The following is a 17,726-nucleotide window of genomic DNA, read 5'->3' as shown; positions in this document are numbered from 1 at the left end:
GATTACTTCTATTGCTTGTAATTCCTCCTCTACTTCCTCTTCTTTTACCCTGTTATCCATTTGAATTACGGCTAATAAGAGCACTACTGGCAGGCTGTGAAGATTGGGTACTCTCTGTACGAATGACCCGTGTGAACGTTTCATGCAAAGAAGAAATCTCAGAACTGGAGAGAATTTGAGATTTAGCAGTCTCATACTCTGAAAGAAGGCCTGCAAGAAAACTCATAATAATCAATTGCTCCCGTTGGGCCTGCTGAACTTTCACATCAGGACTAAAAGGCAACAATACATTAAGTTCCTCATATACCCGTTTAAAATCCATAAAATAAGCCGTGAGAGACTTATCCTCTTTTTCAACACGGTAAAATGCCTTACAAACATCATAAATACGGGAGATATTCCCTTTACCAGAATACAAAAAATCTAAGTAATCCATCAATTCCTTAACAAATTCACAGTGATTAATTAAACTAATTACCTCACTATGAATCAAGTTCCGAAGCTGCAAAAACCGAGCATCTTCCTTTAGCCAAGTTTGTCATGTGTCATTAGTGGGTGGATCTTTAGTAAGGTGATCATCCTTATCAATGCTACACAAATAGACCCTAACACTCTTACTCCACTCCAGGTAATTCGAACCATTAAGTTTGTGTTCCGTGATCTTAGTCATCACCGGAATCACATCAGAAATAACATTCTTATTGTCTGCCATTTGTTGAGACAAAGAAAACTAACCGAAACGCTAATCCAAAGTGCTTATAGCAGCAAAATAACCCAAAATCACAAATCAAACAAATACAGAAATAGGATCTGAGAGTCAAACCTCAAAAGTCCTTTAATGGTGTACTGGATCAAGCAACAACATACAGTGGTGGAATGAGGGGGTTCAGGCGACGCCGGCGATGTTGATCGGGGTCGAAACGGCCGGTCGGCAGCCAAGGTCTCTCCTGAGCTAGGTGGTGAGAACAAATAGTCACCCTAGATTGATGACCTGCTCTGATACCATGTAGAAAGAGATGATTCTCCTTGATTTCAATTAATCTGTACATGGGTATATATATACAATTGATTCCTATAATTGTGTTCTACTAATTAGGAAGAAATCTTAAATAAGAAATCCTAAATAGGAATACAGAATACAGAATATACAAAGAAATAATATAGTGATCGACTTTCCATAACAGACTCTTTTATTGCCATGTTTGCCATCTGAGACTGCTGATTCTTCCTCTGAAGCTTTAGACAATTGTATTTTGTATGACCAGGCTCATGACAATAATAACAAATAACTCCTTTTAAGTCCAGATTAGAATTGGTTTCCCCATTACGCTGATTACTTCTATTGCTTGAATTTCCTCCTTTATTTCTCTGTTGTCCATTCATATTTCGACTAACAAGAGGGCCACTAGTGGTTTGTGGAAGTTGGGTACTTTCTGTACGAATGACACGTGTGAATGTATCATGCACAGAGGAAATTTCAGAGCTAGATAGGATTTGAGATTTAGCAGTCTCATATTCTAAAGGAAGACCTGCAAGAAAAATCATAACAGCCATCTACTCTCGTTGACCCTGCTAGACTTTCACATCAAGGTTAAAAGGCAACAAGACATTAAGTTCTTCATATACTCTCTTAAATTCCATAAAATAAGCCGTGAGAGACTTATCATGCTTCTCAGCAAGATAGAATGTTTTGCACACATCATAAATACGAGAAATATTTCCTTTATCAGAATATAGGAAATCTAAGTAATCCATCAATTCCTTAACAAATTCACAGTGATTAATTAAACTAATGGTTTCCAAAGTTGCAAAAACAACCGAGCATCTTTCCTAAGCCAAGCTTGCCTTGTATCATCAACGGGTGGATCTTTAGTCAGATGATCATCCTTGTCAATACTTCATAAATAGACCCTGACGGCCTTACTTCACTCCAGGTAATTTGAACCATTAAATTTGTGTTCTGTGATTTTAATCATTGGAATCACATCAGAAATAATAGCCTTATTGTCCACCATTAGATGAAATTAACAAAATTCTAACACAGATTAATAACCAAATTTGTCCCAATCTTTAAACAAACTCAATAAAACTTAGAAACAAAAGAATTCCATGAAAACAGAACCTGAAATCGCTCAACAGTGAACTGCCCGAAGGAGAGAAATATTTGAGATCCAATAGAAATGCCCCAAACTGAACAAAGAACCACAGAACTAGAATCAACGAGTCGAAGTGACCCTGACACAAGAGGCGCAATTGTCGAACATCGCCAGAGGACGGCACACACGTGTTCACATGCCAGCGCGTGGAATAGGGATCAGAACTTAAGAATAGCGCTTGAAGGCTACGCGCTTCAAGTCTGGTCATTGGACTTCCAAGGGTGGCCGATCGGCACCTGGGCCTTCTCCTAAGATGGGTGGTGAGACACTGTGATAACTCTATTGAGTTCTCCTAGAAGACGGCACTTGTCGAAGGAGAAGAACCAGAGAAAAAAAAAAATTTCAGAAAGAAAAAAAAAATTTCAAACTAGGGATCCTAGCTCTGATACCTTGAAGAGAATATTTTCTATGTATTTTCTTAAATGAGATACAAGGTATTTATATACAAAGAATCCTATAATTAAGTATTCTAATTAGGAAGATATCCCAATAATTATGCTAACTAATTAAGAAAGAATATTATGTACATAATTATAGGATTGACTTTCTATAACAAGATTAATGAATCATGTTTTGCGTGCATTCATTGGTAAGTTTGCAGTGATATACTTTGATAACATATGAGTGTACAGTAAAAATATGGAAGAACATATGTTTCATTTGAGGTGTGCGTTTGAAATGCTTAGAAAAGAAAAATTGTATGCTAATATTAAAAAGTGTACTTTTTACATGGAAAGAGTTGTGTTTTTGAGTTATGTGATTAGTGCAAAAGGTATTGAGGTGGATAAAGAGAAGGTGAAAGCTATCCATGACTGGTCGATTCCTACATATGTTACTGAGGTACGTAGTTTTTATGGTTTCGCTAGTTTTTATAGAAGATTTGTTAAGGATTTCAGTAATTTAGCTGCACCCTTGACTGAGGTTGTTAAAAAGAAAGTTGGCTTTACATAGGGTAAGGAACAAAACTGTGCTTTTAACTTAATCAAAGATAAGTTATGTTCTGCTCCATTACTGAGTCTTCCTGATTTCACTAAAACATTTGAAATAGAATGTGATGCTTCTGTTTTGATGCAAGAGAGACATCCCATTGCATGCCAAGTAAGTGGAATTTATTGAGAATTTTCCTTATGTTATTCAGTATGAGCAAGGTTAAGGAAAATGTAGTTGCTGATGCATTGTCATGCATGTATGCTCTTTACTCTTAATGCTAAATTGTTAGGTTTTTGGTATGTGAAGGAGTTATATGCTAAGGATTCTGATTTTGCTATTGTTTACGATGCACGTGAGAAAACTGCTTTTCAAAAGTTTTATAGGCATAATAAGTTTTTATTTCGTAAGAATAAATTATGTGTACCTAATTGCTCTATGAAGGAGTTGCTTGTGTGTGATTCACATGGTGGTGGTCTCATAGGACATTTTAGGGTTACCAAGACTTTGGATACATTGAGGGAAAACCTCCTTTGGCCTCATATGAAAAGAAATGTGGAGAGTGTATTCTAGCCTTCTAGGTGTATCACATGTAAGAAAGCAAACTCTAAGGTCTTACCTCAGGGCTTATATACACCTTTTCCTGTACCTAGTGAACCATGGGTTGATTTATCTATGGACTTTATTTTTGGGGTTGCCTAGGTCTAAGGAAGGTAAAGATTCTATATTTGTGGTAGCGGACAGAGTTTCTAAGATGACACATTTCATTCCTTGCCATAAAACAGATGATGTCACAAATATTGCTGATTTATTCTTTAGGGAAGTTGTGAGGTTGCATGGCATCTCTAAGAGCATTGTTAGTGATAAAAATGTTAAGTTCCTAAGCTACTTTTGGAAAGTATTGTGAGGCAAGTTGGGCACTAAGTTGTTATTTTATACTACATGTCACCCACAGAATGATAAACAAACTGAAGTAGTTAATAGAACTTTAACAACTATTTTGCGTGCTGTTGTTAAAAGGAATTTGAAATCATAGGAAAAATGTATACCATTTGCTAAATTTGCATATAACCGAAGTGTGCATTCTTCTACTGTTTTTTCACCTTTTGAGATTGTTTATGGGTTTAATCCTTTAACTCCATTAGATTTGATTCGTTTGTCTGTGTATGAAATTTCAAGTTTAGATGGAAAGAAGAAGGTTGAGTTGGTTAAAAGGATCCATGAACAAGCTAAACAGCACATTGAGAAGAAGAATAAGAGATATGCAGCCCAAGCTAATAAGGGAAGAAAGCGAGTTACTTTCCAACTAGGAGATTGGGTTTGGGTGCATATGAGGAAGGAAAGATTTCCAATTCAAAGAAAGTCTAAACTTCATTCTAGAGGAGATGGTCTATCTCAAGTAGTGGCCAAGATTAATAATAATGCTTATAAGTTGAATCTTCCTAGTGAGTACAATGTGAGTGCTACTTTTAATGTTGCTGATCTCTCATGCGTCGGGATGAATCGTTTTGATGTAGGTAAAGATTCAAGGATGAATCCTTTTGAAGAAGGAGGGGATGACGGAAATCAACAAGAACAACAAGATCCTAGAAATGTTTGTGAGATGATTCAAGATGCAATTGCACAAGAAGCTCCAATTACAAGGACTAGAGTTAAGAAGATGCAAGAGTTGATTGAGGAAGCAATTGGACAAGAAGCTAAATATAGAGATACAATCAATAAATTGGGGTTACAAGAAGATGGGAAGTGGCTTAATGTAATCCAAATTTGCGTGGGAGATGATCGAGAAATATTTGGACAGAATTAACGAGTTTCTACGCAAATTTAGTGTTTTTTTTTTTATCTAGGATAGATTTGAATAGTTTTATTTAATTATTTTTTATCAGATTTATGTGTTTTGAGCCTAATTTATGTGTTTTTAGGGCTTAGGTAGGAATGCAGCCCACTAAAGCTTTTTTTATTAGTTTTTAGGGTTTTATTTTATTTTTTTTAGTTTAGAGATTTAGGGTTTCAACAGCATATATAAGGATAACTTAGAACTTTTTTAATTGAATATTACTTTTAATTAAATTAATATAAGAGAGATTTTTCCTAAGTTCTTTCTTGAACTAAACTAAATTCTCTAAGAGTGATTCATCTTGTAGGGTTTAACAATCTTGATATTATTGGTTCTTGTTTAATTATAAACTTTGAGTCAAGAATCCTTAATTCTACCTTTGAATTATCTTGGTTTTCAATCCTCTATAATTGATAGGTCAAGGTATTCTTTGGTGTTTGAACTTGATTTTGACTTTCTTGGGATTATAAACCAAACCTGTTCATGGGTTTCAAGGCATCATTCTGGAGGTTAGCATCAAAGGGGTTTGTTGTATTCAAACCATGGACAATTTAATACTGAATGTTTTTTCAAATGCAAATTAGATAGGATCCAAAGTCAATAGAAGATCTACTATTGGGTATTGTATCTTTGTTGGAGGAAATCTAGTATCTTGGAAGAATAAGAAGCAAAAAGTGGTCCCTCAATCTAGTGCAAAATCAGAGTATAGAGCCATGGCATAGTCTGTTTGATATATTGTGGGTTTATCAATTATTGAATGAAGTTAGTCTTAAGTCTTGATTACTGGCTAGGATATGGTGCAATAATCAGGCTACTCTTTAGATTGCTATTAACCCTGTGTTTCATGAACAAACTAAGCATATTCAGATGATTGCCTTTTTGTTCAAGACAAGATTCAGGAAAAGTTTACCTCCACACCCTCAGGTCATGTTAAAAATGGAGATCAATTGTGAGACATCTTTACAAAAGGTTTGAATGTATCTCGGGTTGACTGTATCGGCAACAAGTTGGGCATGATTAACATCTATGTTTCAACATGAAGGGAGTGTTAAGAAAAGTCAACTACAAATTCCTAATTATTATGTATTTCCTGTATAGATAAGTATAGGCATAATTTTAGGGATTTGGTCTCCTATTGTTAATTAGAATAGGAATCTCTAATCACTTGTATATATATTTGTACCAATTTTTTCTTGTGAAATACATAGAAAACTCATTCATAACAGTTAGCATAGTTATTGGCACTTATTCTTGATTAGCTAGCATAATTTATTCTTAAATTAGATAACAAAATTATAGGAACAAATTGTATACGGTTTTGTATCCTTGTCATTATTGAATAATGTTTAAATTTAAAATAAAAGAAAAGATAGGAGAAAATAACAAGAAAAGGATTTACATGATTCGACTAGTGAGAACCTACATCCATGGACAAAAAAACCTCAAAGGATTACATTTCGTTCATTTATATATTTACATAATATATAAGACTCCATATTTATAATGGAAAATAAAATACACACACATGGCATCCTACCATATTACAGTAAATCACTCCTTTATATAAGCTTTAATTAAGCCATTGATTTGGCTAATCAATCACATGATTTTCTCTTAATCATGAGATTCTTCAGTGTCAGACACAACCTATGAATTAAGGGAAATTCTCACTAATAATAGATTGTATCCATCACATGTCATTTTTTGGGTTAAGAAACAAGTCTAACAACAATGGAAGCATGCTGGTGTGAAAGAGGATAGAGAGAAGAGGGAGGGAGAGAGGGGAGGGAAGGGGCAGGGGCTGGGAGGCGGGGCGCTCTATCATTTCTAGCAAGTTTGGAAGATAATTTTTGGGGTAGCATACATGCCCAGGGTGTGAGATTCTCTGGATAGCAGCATGAATGACGTTCTTTCAGTCCAGATTTCCTCTCCAAGCAGTCCAAGATACATTGTATTTCCTATTTTGTTAAGAGAAGGCCACAAATTTAGTTTTCTAGGTGTTTTCCTATTTTAATTAGGACTAGTTTTATTTTCCTATTTTAATTTGGAGTAGTTATTAGTTTTCCTACTTTATCTAGGACATTAGTTTAAATTTTCCTATTGTATTTTAATTTATCTATGCTTCCTAAATAGTAGTTTTATTTTCCTATTAGTTTTGGAAGTCTTAAAACTCTATAAATACACCTAAAAGCTGTGCATTTTAGTTCAGACTTCATTTAATAAAACTACAGCAGAGATTTCTCTCAATATTCACTATTGTGTAAGTGCGTACTTTTATTGAGCTTCACGCTGTGTCAATAAATCAGATATTAAGAGTAAAATTAAACCCACATATCATGTGATAAGTTCAACTTCTGTCCACATGTTATATCCAATATCACCGCCTCTTTATGAGGAACACAATTATTAATCAGTGTTAGCTGTACATATCAGCTGTAATATTATGTTTCCATTCTTGTTAGTTATAGGGTGAAAACAATTAGGCTTGTTATGGAAAGTCAATCACTATGTTATGGAAAGTCAATCACTATATTATTTCACTGTATATTCTGTATTCTGTATTCCTATTTAAGATTTCTTATTTATGATTTTTTCCTAATTAGTAGAACACAATTATAGGAATCAATTGTATATATATACCCATGTACAGATTAATTGAAATCAAGGAGAATCATCTCTTTCTACATGGTATCAGAGCGTTTCGGTTAGTTTTCTTTGTCTCAACAAATGGCAGACAATAAGAATATTATTTCTGATGTGATTCCGGTGATGACTAAGATCACGGAACACAAACTTAATGGTTCGAATTACCTGGAGTGGAGTAAGACTGTTAGGGTCTATTTGCGTAGCATTGATAAGGATGATCACCTTACTAAAGATCCACCCACTGATGATACACGACCAACTTGGCTAAGGGAGGATGCTCGGTTGTTTTTGCAGCTTCGGAACTCGATTCATAGTGAGGTAATTAATTTAATTAATCACTGTGAATTTGTTAAAGAATTGATGGATTACTTAGATTTTCTGTATTCTGGTAAAGGGAATATCTCCCGTATTTATGATGTTTGTAAGGCATTCTACCGTGCTGAGAAAGAGGATAAGTCTCTCACGGCTTATTTTATGGATTTTAAACGGGTATATGAGGAACTTAATGTATTGTTGCCTTTTAGTCCTGATGTGAAAGTTCAGCAGGCCCAACGGGAGCAACTGGCTGTTATGAGTTTTCTTGCAGGCCTTCCTTCAGAGTATGAGACTGCTAAATCTCAGATTCTCTCCAGTTCTGAGATTTCCTCTTTGCATGAAACGTTCACAAGGGTCCTTCGTACAGAGAGTACTCAATCTTCACAGCCTGCCAGTAGTGCTCTTATTAGCCGTAATCCAAATGAACAACAGGGTAATAAAAGAGGAAGTAGAGGAGGAATTACAGGCAACAGAAGTAATCAGCGTAATGGAGAGGCTAGTTCTAATCAGGACTCAAGAGGAGTCATTTGTTATTATTGCCATGAGCCTGGCCATACAAAATATAATTGTCCGCAACTTCAGAGGAAAAATCAGCGATCACAGATGGCAAATATGGCAGCAGAGAATTCTACAGTATCTTCCTCTGAGAAAACTATTTTGGTATCTGCAGAGGATTTTGCACAATTTTCCCAGTATCAGGCATCTCTAAAGCCTACCAGTTCCCCTGCCACTGCGATCGCTGAGTCAGATAAATCTACTACATGCCTTGTGTCTTCTTCATCCAAATGGGTTATTGATTCTGGTGCAACAGATCACATGACAGGTAATTCTAGTCTTCTATCTGCTTTTCAGTCTAATCTCACTTCCTCTACTGTTACTTTAGCTGATGGTTCTACTTCTTGTGTCATGGGTTCTGGAATTGCGAACCCGACTTCGTCAATTTCTTTGTCTTCTTTTTTGTGTCTACCAAAATTCTCTTTTAATCTACTGCTGTTAGTAAACTTACTCGTACCTTAAATTGTTCTGCTTTCCTTTTTCCCGATCGGTGTTTGTTTCGTGATCTTACGAAAGCAGATTATTGGTAGAGGACGCGAGTCGGCGTCTCTACATTCGAAAATCATGTACCGCAGTCGCTTGTTTGCTCCAGTACCTTAACACCTCTTGAAGCTCATTGTAGATTGGGTCATCCTTCTTTGTCTACCATGAAGAAGCTGTGTCCTCAATTTCAGTCTTTATCAGTACTAGAATGTGAGTCGTGTCAATTTGCAAAACATCATCGTTTGCCTTCTGTGTCTAGAGTCAATAAACGGGCTTCATCCCCTTTTGAGTTAGTTCATTCTGACGTTTGGGGTCCTTATTCTATTACATCTAAAACTGGATTTCGTTATTTTGTTACTTTTGTTGATGATTACTCTCGTGTTACCTGGTTATATTTAATGAAGAATCGTTCTGAGTTGTTTTCTATCTTTTGTGCCTTTTGTAATGAAATCAAAACTCAATTTAATATTTCTGTGCGCATATTAAGAAGTGATAATGCCAAAGAATACTTTTCAGCACAATTTCAATCTTATATGACACAAAATGGCATTCTTCAACAGTCTTCCTGTGCGGATACCCCATCCCAAAATGGCGTGGCCGAAAGGAAAAATCGTCATCTTCTTGAGGTAACTCGTGCTCTTCTTTTTCAGATGAAAGTACCTAAACACTTTTGGGCGGATGCGCTTTCACGCATGTTTTTATCAATCGTATGCCGTCTTCTGTCCTTAATGGGGATATTCCTTATACTACTTTATTTCCTACAAAATCTTTGTTCCCTATTAAACCCCGTATTTTTGGTTGTACCTGTTTTGTGCGTGATGTTCGTCCACAGATTACTAAATTGGATCCAAAATCTCTCAAATGTGTCTTCCTTGGGTACTCCCGGCTCCAAAAAGAGTACCGTTGTTTCTCTCCTACTCTTAATCGATATCTTGTTTCTGCAGATGTCATATTTTTTGAGTCCACTCCATTTTTTCCTCCATCATCTGTGTATGAGAGTCAAGGGGAGAAGGATGATCTCTTAATATATACTGTCCAACCAATGTCTAGTCCTCTCCCACAGCCTGTTCCTTCTGTCTCTAAACCTACTCGACCTCCCGTTGTTCATGTTTATTCCAGGAGATTGGAGATTCCTGACTCAGATCCTCCACCAGCTACTTCGTTGGGCGATCCTGTCCCTCATACTGATCATGATTCTGATCTAGACTTACCCATTGCTCTTCGTAAGGTAAACGTTCATGTACTTACCCTATCTCTTCTTTTGTTTCTTATAATCAATTGTCTTCTTGTTCTCGGTGTTTTGTTACTTCTTTAAACTCGCTCCTATCCCTAATAATTAATGAGGCCTTTGTCTCATCCTGGTTGGTGTGATGCTATAAAAGAGGAAATGGAGGCTTTAGATGCTAATGGTACATGGGAACTATTGCCTTTGCCCACTGGTAAGAAAGCTATTGGATGCAAATGGGTATTTACAGTAAAAGTAAATCCTGATGGTTCTGTGACTAGGTTAAAAGCACGCATTGTAGCAAAAGGATATGCTCAGACATATGGGGTTGATTACTCTGATACTTTTTCTCCTGTAGCTAAACTTACTTCTATTCGCTTGTTTATCTCTTTAGCAGCTACATATGATTGGCCCCTGCATCAATTGGATATCAAGAATGCTTTTCTTCATGGTGATCTTCAGGAGGAGGTGTATATGGAGCAACCACCTGGGTTTGTTGCTCAGGGGGAGTTGGGTAAAGTTTGTAGGCTTCGGAAGTCTCTTTATGGCTTGAAACAAAGTCCTAGGGCATGGTTTGGGAGATTCGGAAGCAAAGATAGGAATTTGATATGCAAAAGAGTAAGTGTGATCACTCAGTATTTTATAGGCAATCTGAGGCTGGCCTAATTCTCTTGGTAGTCTATGTGGATGACATTGTCATCACTGGGAGTGACTCTGCAGGTATTTCATCTCTTAAAACCTTCCTCCAAACTCGCCTGGACCAAAGACTTGGGATTGTTAAAGTATTTCTTGGGTATCGAGTTATGAGAAGTAAGAAGGGTATTTTCTTGTCTCAAAGAAAATATGTCCTCGATCTATTGACAGAGACAGGAAAATTAGGTGCTAAGCCTTGTAGCGCACCAATGACTCCAACTTTACAAATCATAGTGGGATAGTGAGTTGTTTGAAGATCCAGAGATACAGGAGATTGGTAGGAAAATTGAACTACCTTACAGTCACTCGTCCTGACATTGGTTATGCCGTTAGTGTGGTAATTCGATTTATGACTTCCTAAACTGTTGCTCATTGGGAAGCCTTGGAACAAATCTTGTGTTATCTGAAGGGCGCTCCAGGAAGAGGTTTGCTATATGGCAATCATGGGCATTTGAATGTTGAATGTTTTTCAGATGCCAACTGGGCTGGATCTAAGGTTGACAGGAGGTCAACTACTGGATATTGCGTTTTTATTGAAGGAAATTTGGTGTCTTGGAGAAGCAAGAAGCAGAATGTAGTTTCTCGATCTGGTGCTGAATCCGAATACAGAGCCATGGCACAATCAGTATGTGAGGTAATGTGGATACTTCAATTACTAGATGTGACAGGTTTTAAGACCTCCCTGCCTGCGAAATTGTAGTGTGATAATCAAGCTGCTCTTCATATTGCTTCTAATCCGGTGTTTCATGAGCGGACCAAACATATTGAGATTGATTGTCACTTTATTCGTGAAAAGATTCAACAACAGATCATCTCAACAGGACACATCAAAACTGGAGAGCAGTTAGGAGATATTTTCACAAAAGCTCTGAATGGAGCTAGGATTGACTACATTTGTATCAAGTTGGGCATGATTAACATCTATGGTCCAACTTGAGAGAGAGTGTTATGGAAAGTCAATCACTATGTTATGAAAAGTCAATCACTATATTATTTCTCTGTATATTATGTATTCTGTATTCTTATTTAGGATTTCTTATTTATGATTTTTTCCTAATTAGTAGAACACAATTATAGGAATCAATTGTATATATATACCCATGTACAGATTAATTGAAATCAAGGAGAATCATCTCTTTCTACAAGGCTAATTTGTAGGATTGATTCTAGGCAGAATTATCTTCATTTTTCCTTGTATAGACCTCTAATCTTTGTATAAATACCCCTGTAATCCTTGAGTAAAATCATCAGAAAATATTTTTTTCCTTACTGTTTACATGGTATCAGAGCTATAAAACCCCCTTTTTTTTTTTAATTCTATTTAGGGTTTGTTTTGCCGTCTGCCTCTGTTTAAAGTCACCAGTTCCGGTGACCTTTGAGTCTCACCACCAACCTAGGAAGGATTGCAGCAGTGTTTCCGGCTAGTCCTCAAAATCGGGTGGCCTGGTTTTGCATGAGGGGCCCTCATGCGCCACTTTTTGTTTCTGGAGATCTCTCACGGGCCGACGAGGGCAGCGCGTGGCTTGTCTATTTGCTGACTGGCGCTTCCTCCGACGACGCCCAATCATTTTCGGCGGATTTCTGGTGTTGGTTTGCTCTTCAAGGGTCTCGATTTGCTGCTATCCAATTTCTTCTTCAGTTATTTGCTACTATTTGGTACAAGTTCTGATTCTGTTTCCTACTGTTGTGTTGTACTAATTTTGGGTGTTTTTGCTTTGGATAAAAAGACTGATAACAAAGCCTCTATAACTGAAATAATTCCAACCCAAACTAAATTACAGAATACAAGTTAAATGGGTCTAATTATTTAGACTGGAGTAAAACCATTAGGATTTATTTGTGTAGTATTGAAAAGGATGACCATCTTATTCAAAACCCCCCAACTGATGAAACTAGACAGGCTTGGATACGAGATGATGCTAGATTATTTTTGCAAATCAGAAACTCTATTGATAACGAAATTGTTGGTCTAATTAATCAATGTGAGTTTGTTAAGGAGTTAATGGATTATTTGGAGTTTTTATATTCGGGCAAAGGGAATGTGTCTCGAATTTATTAAGTATTCAAGGCTTTCTATCATGCTGAGAAGGAAGCTAAGTCACTGACAACATACTCCATGGAATTCAAGAAGACTTACGAGGAATTGAATATGCCTCTGCCCTTTAGTTCTGACATCAAGGTACAGCAGGTTCAGAGAGAACAAATGGCAGTTATGAGTTTTTTAGCCGGACTTCCCTCAGAATTTGAAATTGTCAAATCCCAAATTCTCTCTAATGCTGAAATCGCTTCTTTGCAAGATGTGTTTAGTCGGGCACTACGCACAGAAAATGCTCCATCTAATCAACAAACTAGTGTTCTTGTTGCTAAAGGAGGAGGGGGATATGATACTTGGAAAAGGAATAGTAACAAAGGGGGAACCAGTGAGATTGTTTGCTACTACTGCAAGGAACCTGGACACACAAAGCAGTACTGTAAGAAATTGCAGAATCGCAATAAGAGAACTCAAACTGCCACTGCCACTGCCACTGCCACTGCCACTGCCACCGTTGCTACTTCTAGTTCATCTTCTAAGAAAACTGTCACAATCTCAACCGATGAATATGCCAAATTCTCTCAATACCAGGAATCAGTGAAAGAATCCACACCAATTGCTACTTTTGCAGAGTCAGGTAAAAAATGTCTCATTTCCTCCTCAAACAAATGGGTCATTGATTCTGGCGCTAGAGATCACATGACAGGTAATCCCAAAATCTTTTCTAGCTTTTGGTCTCACACAGCACCATCTCCTGTCACCATAGCTGATGGGTCCAATTACATTGTTGAGGGGTCTGGAACTGTTAAACCCACTTCATCTATTACCTTATCTTCTGTACTCAGTTTACCTAGTCTTGCTTTTAATTTGATTTCTGTAAGTCGACTTACCAAAGACCTCAATTGTTGTATCTCATTTTTCCCTAATTACTGTCTTTTTCAGGATCTTATGACGAAACAGATTATTGGTAAAGGATATGTATCTAATGGTCTCTACATTCTTTATCCATGGGTATCTCGTTCAGTTGCTTGTTCTAGTGTTGTTTCTCCATTTGAAGCTCATTGTCCGTTTGGACATCCTTCTCTGCCTATTTTAAAGAAATTGTGCCCTCAGTTTCATAATGTATCATCAGTAGATTGTGAGTCTTGTCATTTTGCAAAGCATCATCGTAGCTCATTAGGTCCTAGAATCAATAAACGAGCTGAATTTGCTTTTGAATTCGTCCATTCTGATGTTTGAGGACCATGTCCTATTTTGTCTAAAACTAGGTTAAGGTATTTTGTTACTTTTATGGATGATTTCTCTCGAATGACTTGGATTTACTTTATGAAAATCGTTCTGAGGTGTTTTCACATTTTTCTTCTTTTTGTGTTGAAATCGAGACTCAGTTTAATGTTTTTGTGCATATACTAAGGAGTGATAATGCTAAAGAATACATATCAGAATCTGTTCAAAATTATATGAACCAGCATGACATTCTCCATCAATCCTCCTGTGTTGATACACCCTCTCAAAATGGGGTAACGGAGAGAAAAAATAGACATCTTCTTGAGACTGCTCGTGCCTTACTGTTCCAGATGAAAGTCCCTAAGCAATTCTAGGCTGATGCTATTTCAATAGCTAATTTTCTAATCAATCGCATGCCATCTACAGTTCTTGGTGGTGACATTCCGTACAATGTCCTTTTTTCCGAAAAAGCCATTGTTTCCGGTGGAGCCATGGGTGTTTGGTAGCACATGCTATGTTCGTGATGTAAGGCCGCATATTACTAAGCTAGATCCCAAAGCTTTGAAGTGCATGTTTCTAGGATATTCTCGCCTTCAGAAGGGTTATCGGTGCTTCTCTCCAGATCTCAACAAATACTTGGTTTCCACTGATGTGGTCTTTTCTAAGAAAACACAATTCTTTTCCTCACTGTCCACATCTCCATGTTAGGGAGAGGAAGAAGAGTGGCTAATCTATAAAATCACTTCTCCAAGTATCACTATTGAACTGTCAGAGGATGATTCAGATGAAGGTGATGGTTCTTTTGAGCAGTCAATTAATAGTATTCCTCCTGTTGAACAGTCACATGTTGAAAGATCTTCTTTTGAGCAGTCAGCTCCACCAAAACCACCAATTATTCATGTTTATTCCAGAAGACCAGAGACCAAAGATACATGTCCTGCACCAGCTTCTTTGTCATCTGATCTTACACCAAATGACCTTGATGTGCCTATTGGTCTTTGCAAAGGTAAACGTCAATGTACCCTTCCTAAATCTACTTATCCCATTGCTAATTTTGTTTCCTATGATCACTTATCTCCTTCGTCTAGCTCTTTGATTACCTCTCTAGACTCTATTTCAATTCCTAAGACAGTTAAAGAAGCCTTGTCTCATCCTGGTTAGTATGATGCTATGGTTGAGGAGATAAAGGCTCTCGAGGACAATCATACATGGGAGTTGGTGAATTTACCCAAAGGCAAGAAGACTGTGGGATGCAAGTGGGTCTTTACAGTTAAATGTAATGCAGATGGTTTTGTGGCTCGACTTAAAGCCCAATTAGTAGCTAAAGGATATGCACAGATTTATGGAGTGGATTATTCTGAGACTTTTTCCCCAGTTGCCAAACTCACTTCTGTTCGTCTTTTCATCTCTATAGCTGCCTCTAAGAATTGGCCTTTACACCAGTTGGATATCAAGAATGTCTTTCTACATGGTGATTTCCAAGAAGAGGTGTATATGGAGCAACCACCTGGTTTTGTTGCTCAGGTGGAGAATGGGAAAGTCTGTCATCTGAAGAAATCTTTGTAGTCCCCGTGCTTAGTTTGAGAAGTTCAGTGAGGTAGTCCAAGAGTTTAGGCTGAAAAAAAGCAAATGTGATCACTCAGTCTTCTACAAACAATTAGCAGCAAGCATTATTCTTCTTGTCGTATATGTAGATGATATTGTCATTACAGGAAGTGATTATATAGGGATATCTTCTCTCAACTCCTTTTTGCATACCAGGTTTCATACAAAAGACTTGGGCCAGCTAAAATACTTCTTGGGAATAGAGGTAACAAGAAGCAAGGGAATTTTTCTGTCTCAGAGAAAGTATGTTCTTGATCTACTCATAGAAACGGGAAAATTGGTAGCAAAGCCTTGCAGTACTCCGACGGTCCCTAATGTGCACCTTACAAAAGATGATGATGATCTCTTTAATGATCCAGACAAATATAGGAGGTTAGTTGGGAAGCTAAACTATCTCACTATAACTCATCCGGACATTGCCTTTGCAGTAAGTATTGTCAGCCAATTCATGTCTGCACCCACAGTCAAACATTGGGCAGCTCTAGAGCAGATCTTGTGTTACTTGAAAGGTGCACTTGGACTGGGTATATTGTATAGCAATCATGGGCACACTCACATCAAGTGTTTTACGGATGCTGATTGGGCTAAATCCAAGGTTGATAGAAGATCTCCTACTGGCTACTGTGTCTTTGTTGGAGGAAACTTGGTATCATGAAAAAGTAAGAAGTAAAATGTTGTATCACGATCCAGTGCCGAATTTGAGTATAGGGCTATGGCACAATCCACGTGTGAGATTATGTGGATACAACATCTTTTGACGGAAGTTGGGTTGAAACATTCTACACCAGCAAAACTTTAGTGCAATAATCAAGCTGCTCTTCATATCGCCTCAAATTCAGTGTATCATGAAAGAAACAAACACATCGAGGTTGATTGTCACTTTGTTCGTGAGAAGATTCTAGAGAACTTAATTTCCACTGGTTATGTGAAGACAGGGGAACAACTAGCTTATTTGTTCACAAAGGCAGAATGGGACTCGAGTCAATTATCTTTGTAACAAGCTAGGCATGATCAACATCTATGCTCTAGCTTGAGAGGGAGTGTTAGCTATACATATTAGTTGTAATATTATGTTTCCATTCTTGTTAGCTTGATTATAGGGTCAAAACAATTAGGCTAATTTGTAGGATTGATTCTAGGCAGAATTATCTTCATTTTTCCTTGTATAGACCTCTAATCTTTGTATAAATACCCCTGTAATCCTTGAATAAAGTCATCAAAAAGTATTTTTTCCTTACTGTTTACAATCAGAAAGACAAGAACAAGGACTAATCAGTTGTTTCAAGTTCTTTTTTTTTTAATTTTCTTTTAATGTGAACGCATAAAGTAAGCAGGACAACCCACAAAAGCATAATAAGGCAGTGCAACTTCACTAAGTGTGAGATGAAAACAGTATAGAAAGCATTAAGATAATATCACAATCTACCTTAGCGTTGGGATTGAAAAATAACAAGTTGAACTCTGGATTGACTCTCAATGTAGAAACAAGCTGCATATGTGAAAAAAATCAAAAACTAAGAATCAAGCTTATGGCAGCAATAAACCATACCACTCAGAACTTCATCCCCACAAGAATAAATAGTTCATAGAGAAAAGGACAGATATCTAATGCCCCCTGTAAAACAACATAATCACAAAAGCATACCCGTAAACGCATAGCATCTGTAAGAACAATCTTTGAAGTTGGCAGTTGGGCAGAATAATGACCAACTATGGCATCACAAAAGCCTATAACAGCAGCACGAACTATGCACTGAGAAACAAGAATTCAACACCTCAGCTAACACATATATGCAACATTAGTTTCAAAGACCCGGATAAATTTTGATAACTATCCCTGAACTTATCTAGTTGTAACATTACAATCCCTCAACTTAAAAATGTAACATAAAATCCCATCAACTTTCAAATTTTGCACAGTAAAATCCCTCTAACCTCCAATTATTAGTTTTTCAGTTAGAAGCTGACCTAGACAGTTTCATCATGGAGCTTAGTCAGTATTTCTCTTTTCTTTCTTAAGCCATG

At 37.0% G+C, this 17,726-nt stretch overlaps 1 protein-coding gene across 2 annotated transcripts in view; it reads right to left on the bottom strand.

Moving 5' to 3' along the window:
* LOC110673061 (nuclear pore complex protein GP210) overlaps positions 1 to 17,726 on the bottom strand; it is an 85,352-nt gene that overhangs the window by 47,925 nt on the left and 19,701 nt on the right. For both annotated transcript variants that reach the window (XM_021836063.2, XM_021836066.2), the window contains exons 13-14: positions 17,347 to 17,454; positions 17,128 to 17,190 (exon numbers count right to left, since the gene is read on the bottom strand). In XM_021836063.2, coding sequence (XP_021691755.2) covers positions 17,128 to 17,190; positions 17,347 to 17,454 — 171 coding nt within the window. The remainder of the gene's footprint in view (positions 1 to 17,127; positions 17,191 to 17,346; positions 17,455 to 17,726) is intronic.

This window comes from Hevea brasiliensis, chromosome 18 (assembly GCF_030052815.1).
Source record: "Hevea brasiliensis isolate MT/VB/25A 57/8 chromosome 18, ASM3005281v1, whole genome shotgun sequence".
Taxonomy (NCBI): domain Eukaryota; kingdom Viridiplantae; phylum Streptophyta; class Magnoliopsida; order Malpighiales; family Euphorbiaceae; genus Hevea; species Hevea brasiliensis.
Note: the sequence above shows the minus strand (reverse complement) of the source record. Positions and strands in the feature narration are given on the sequence as shown.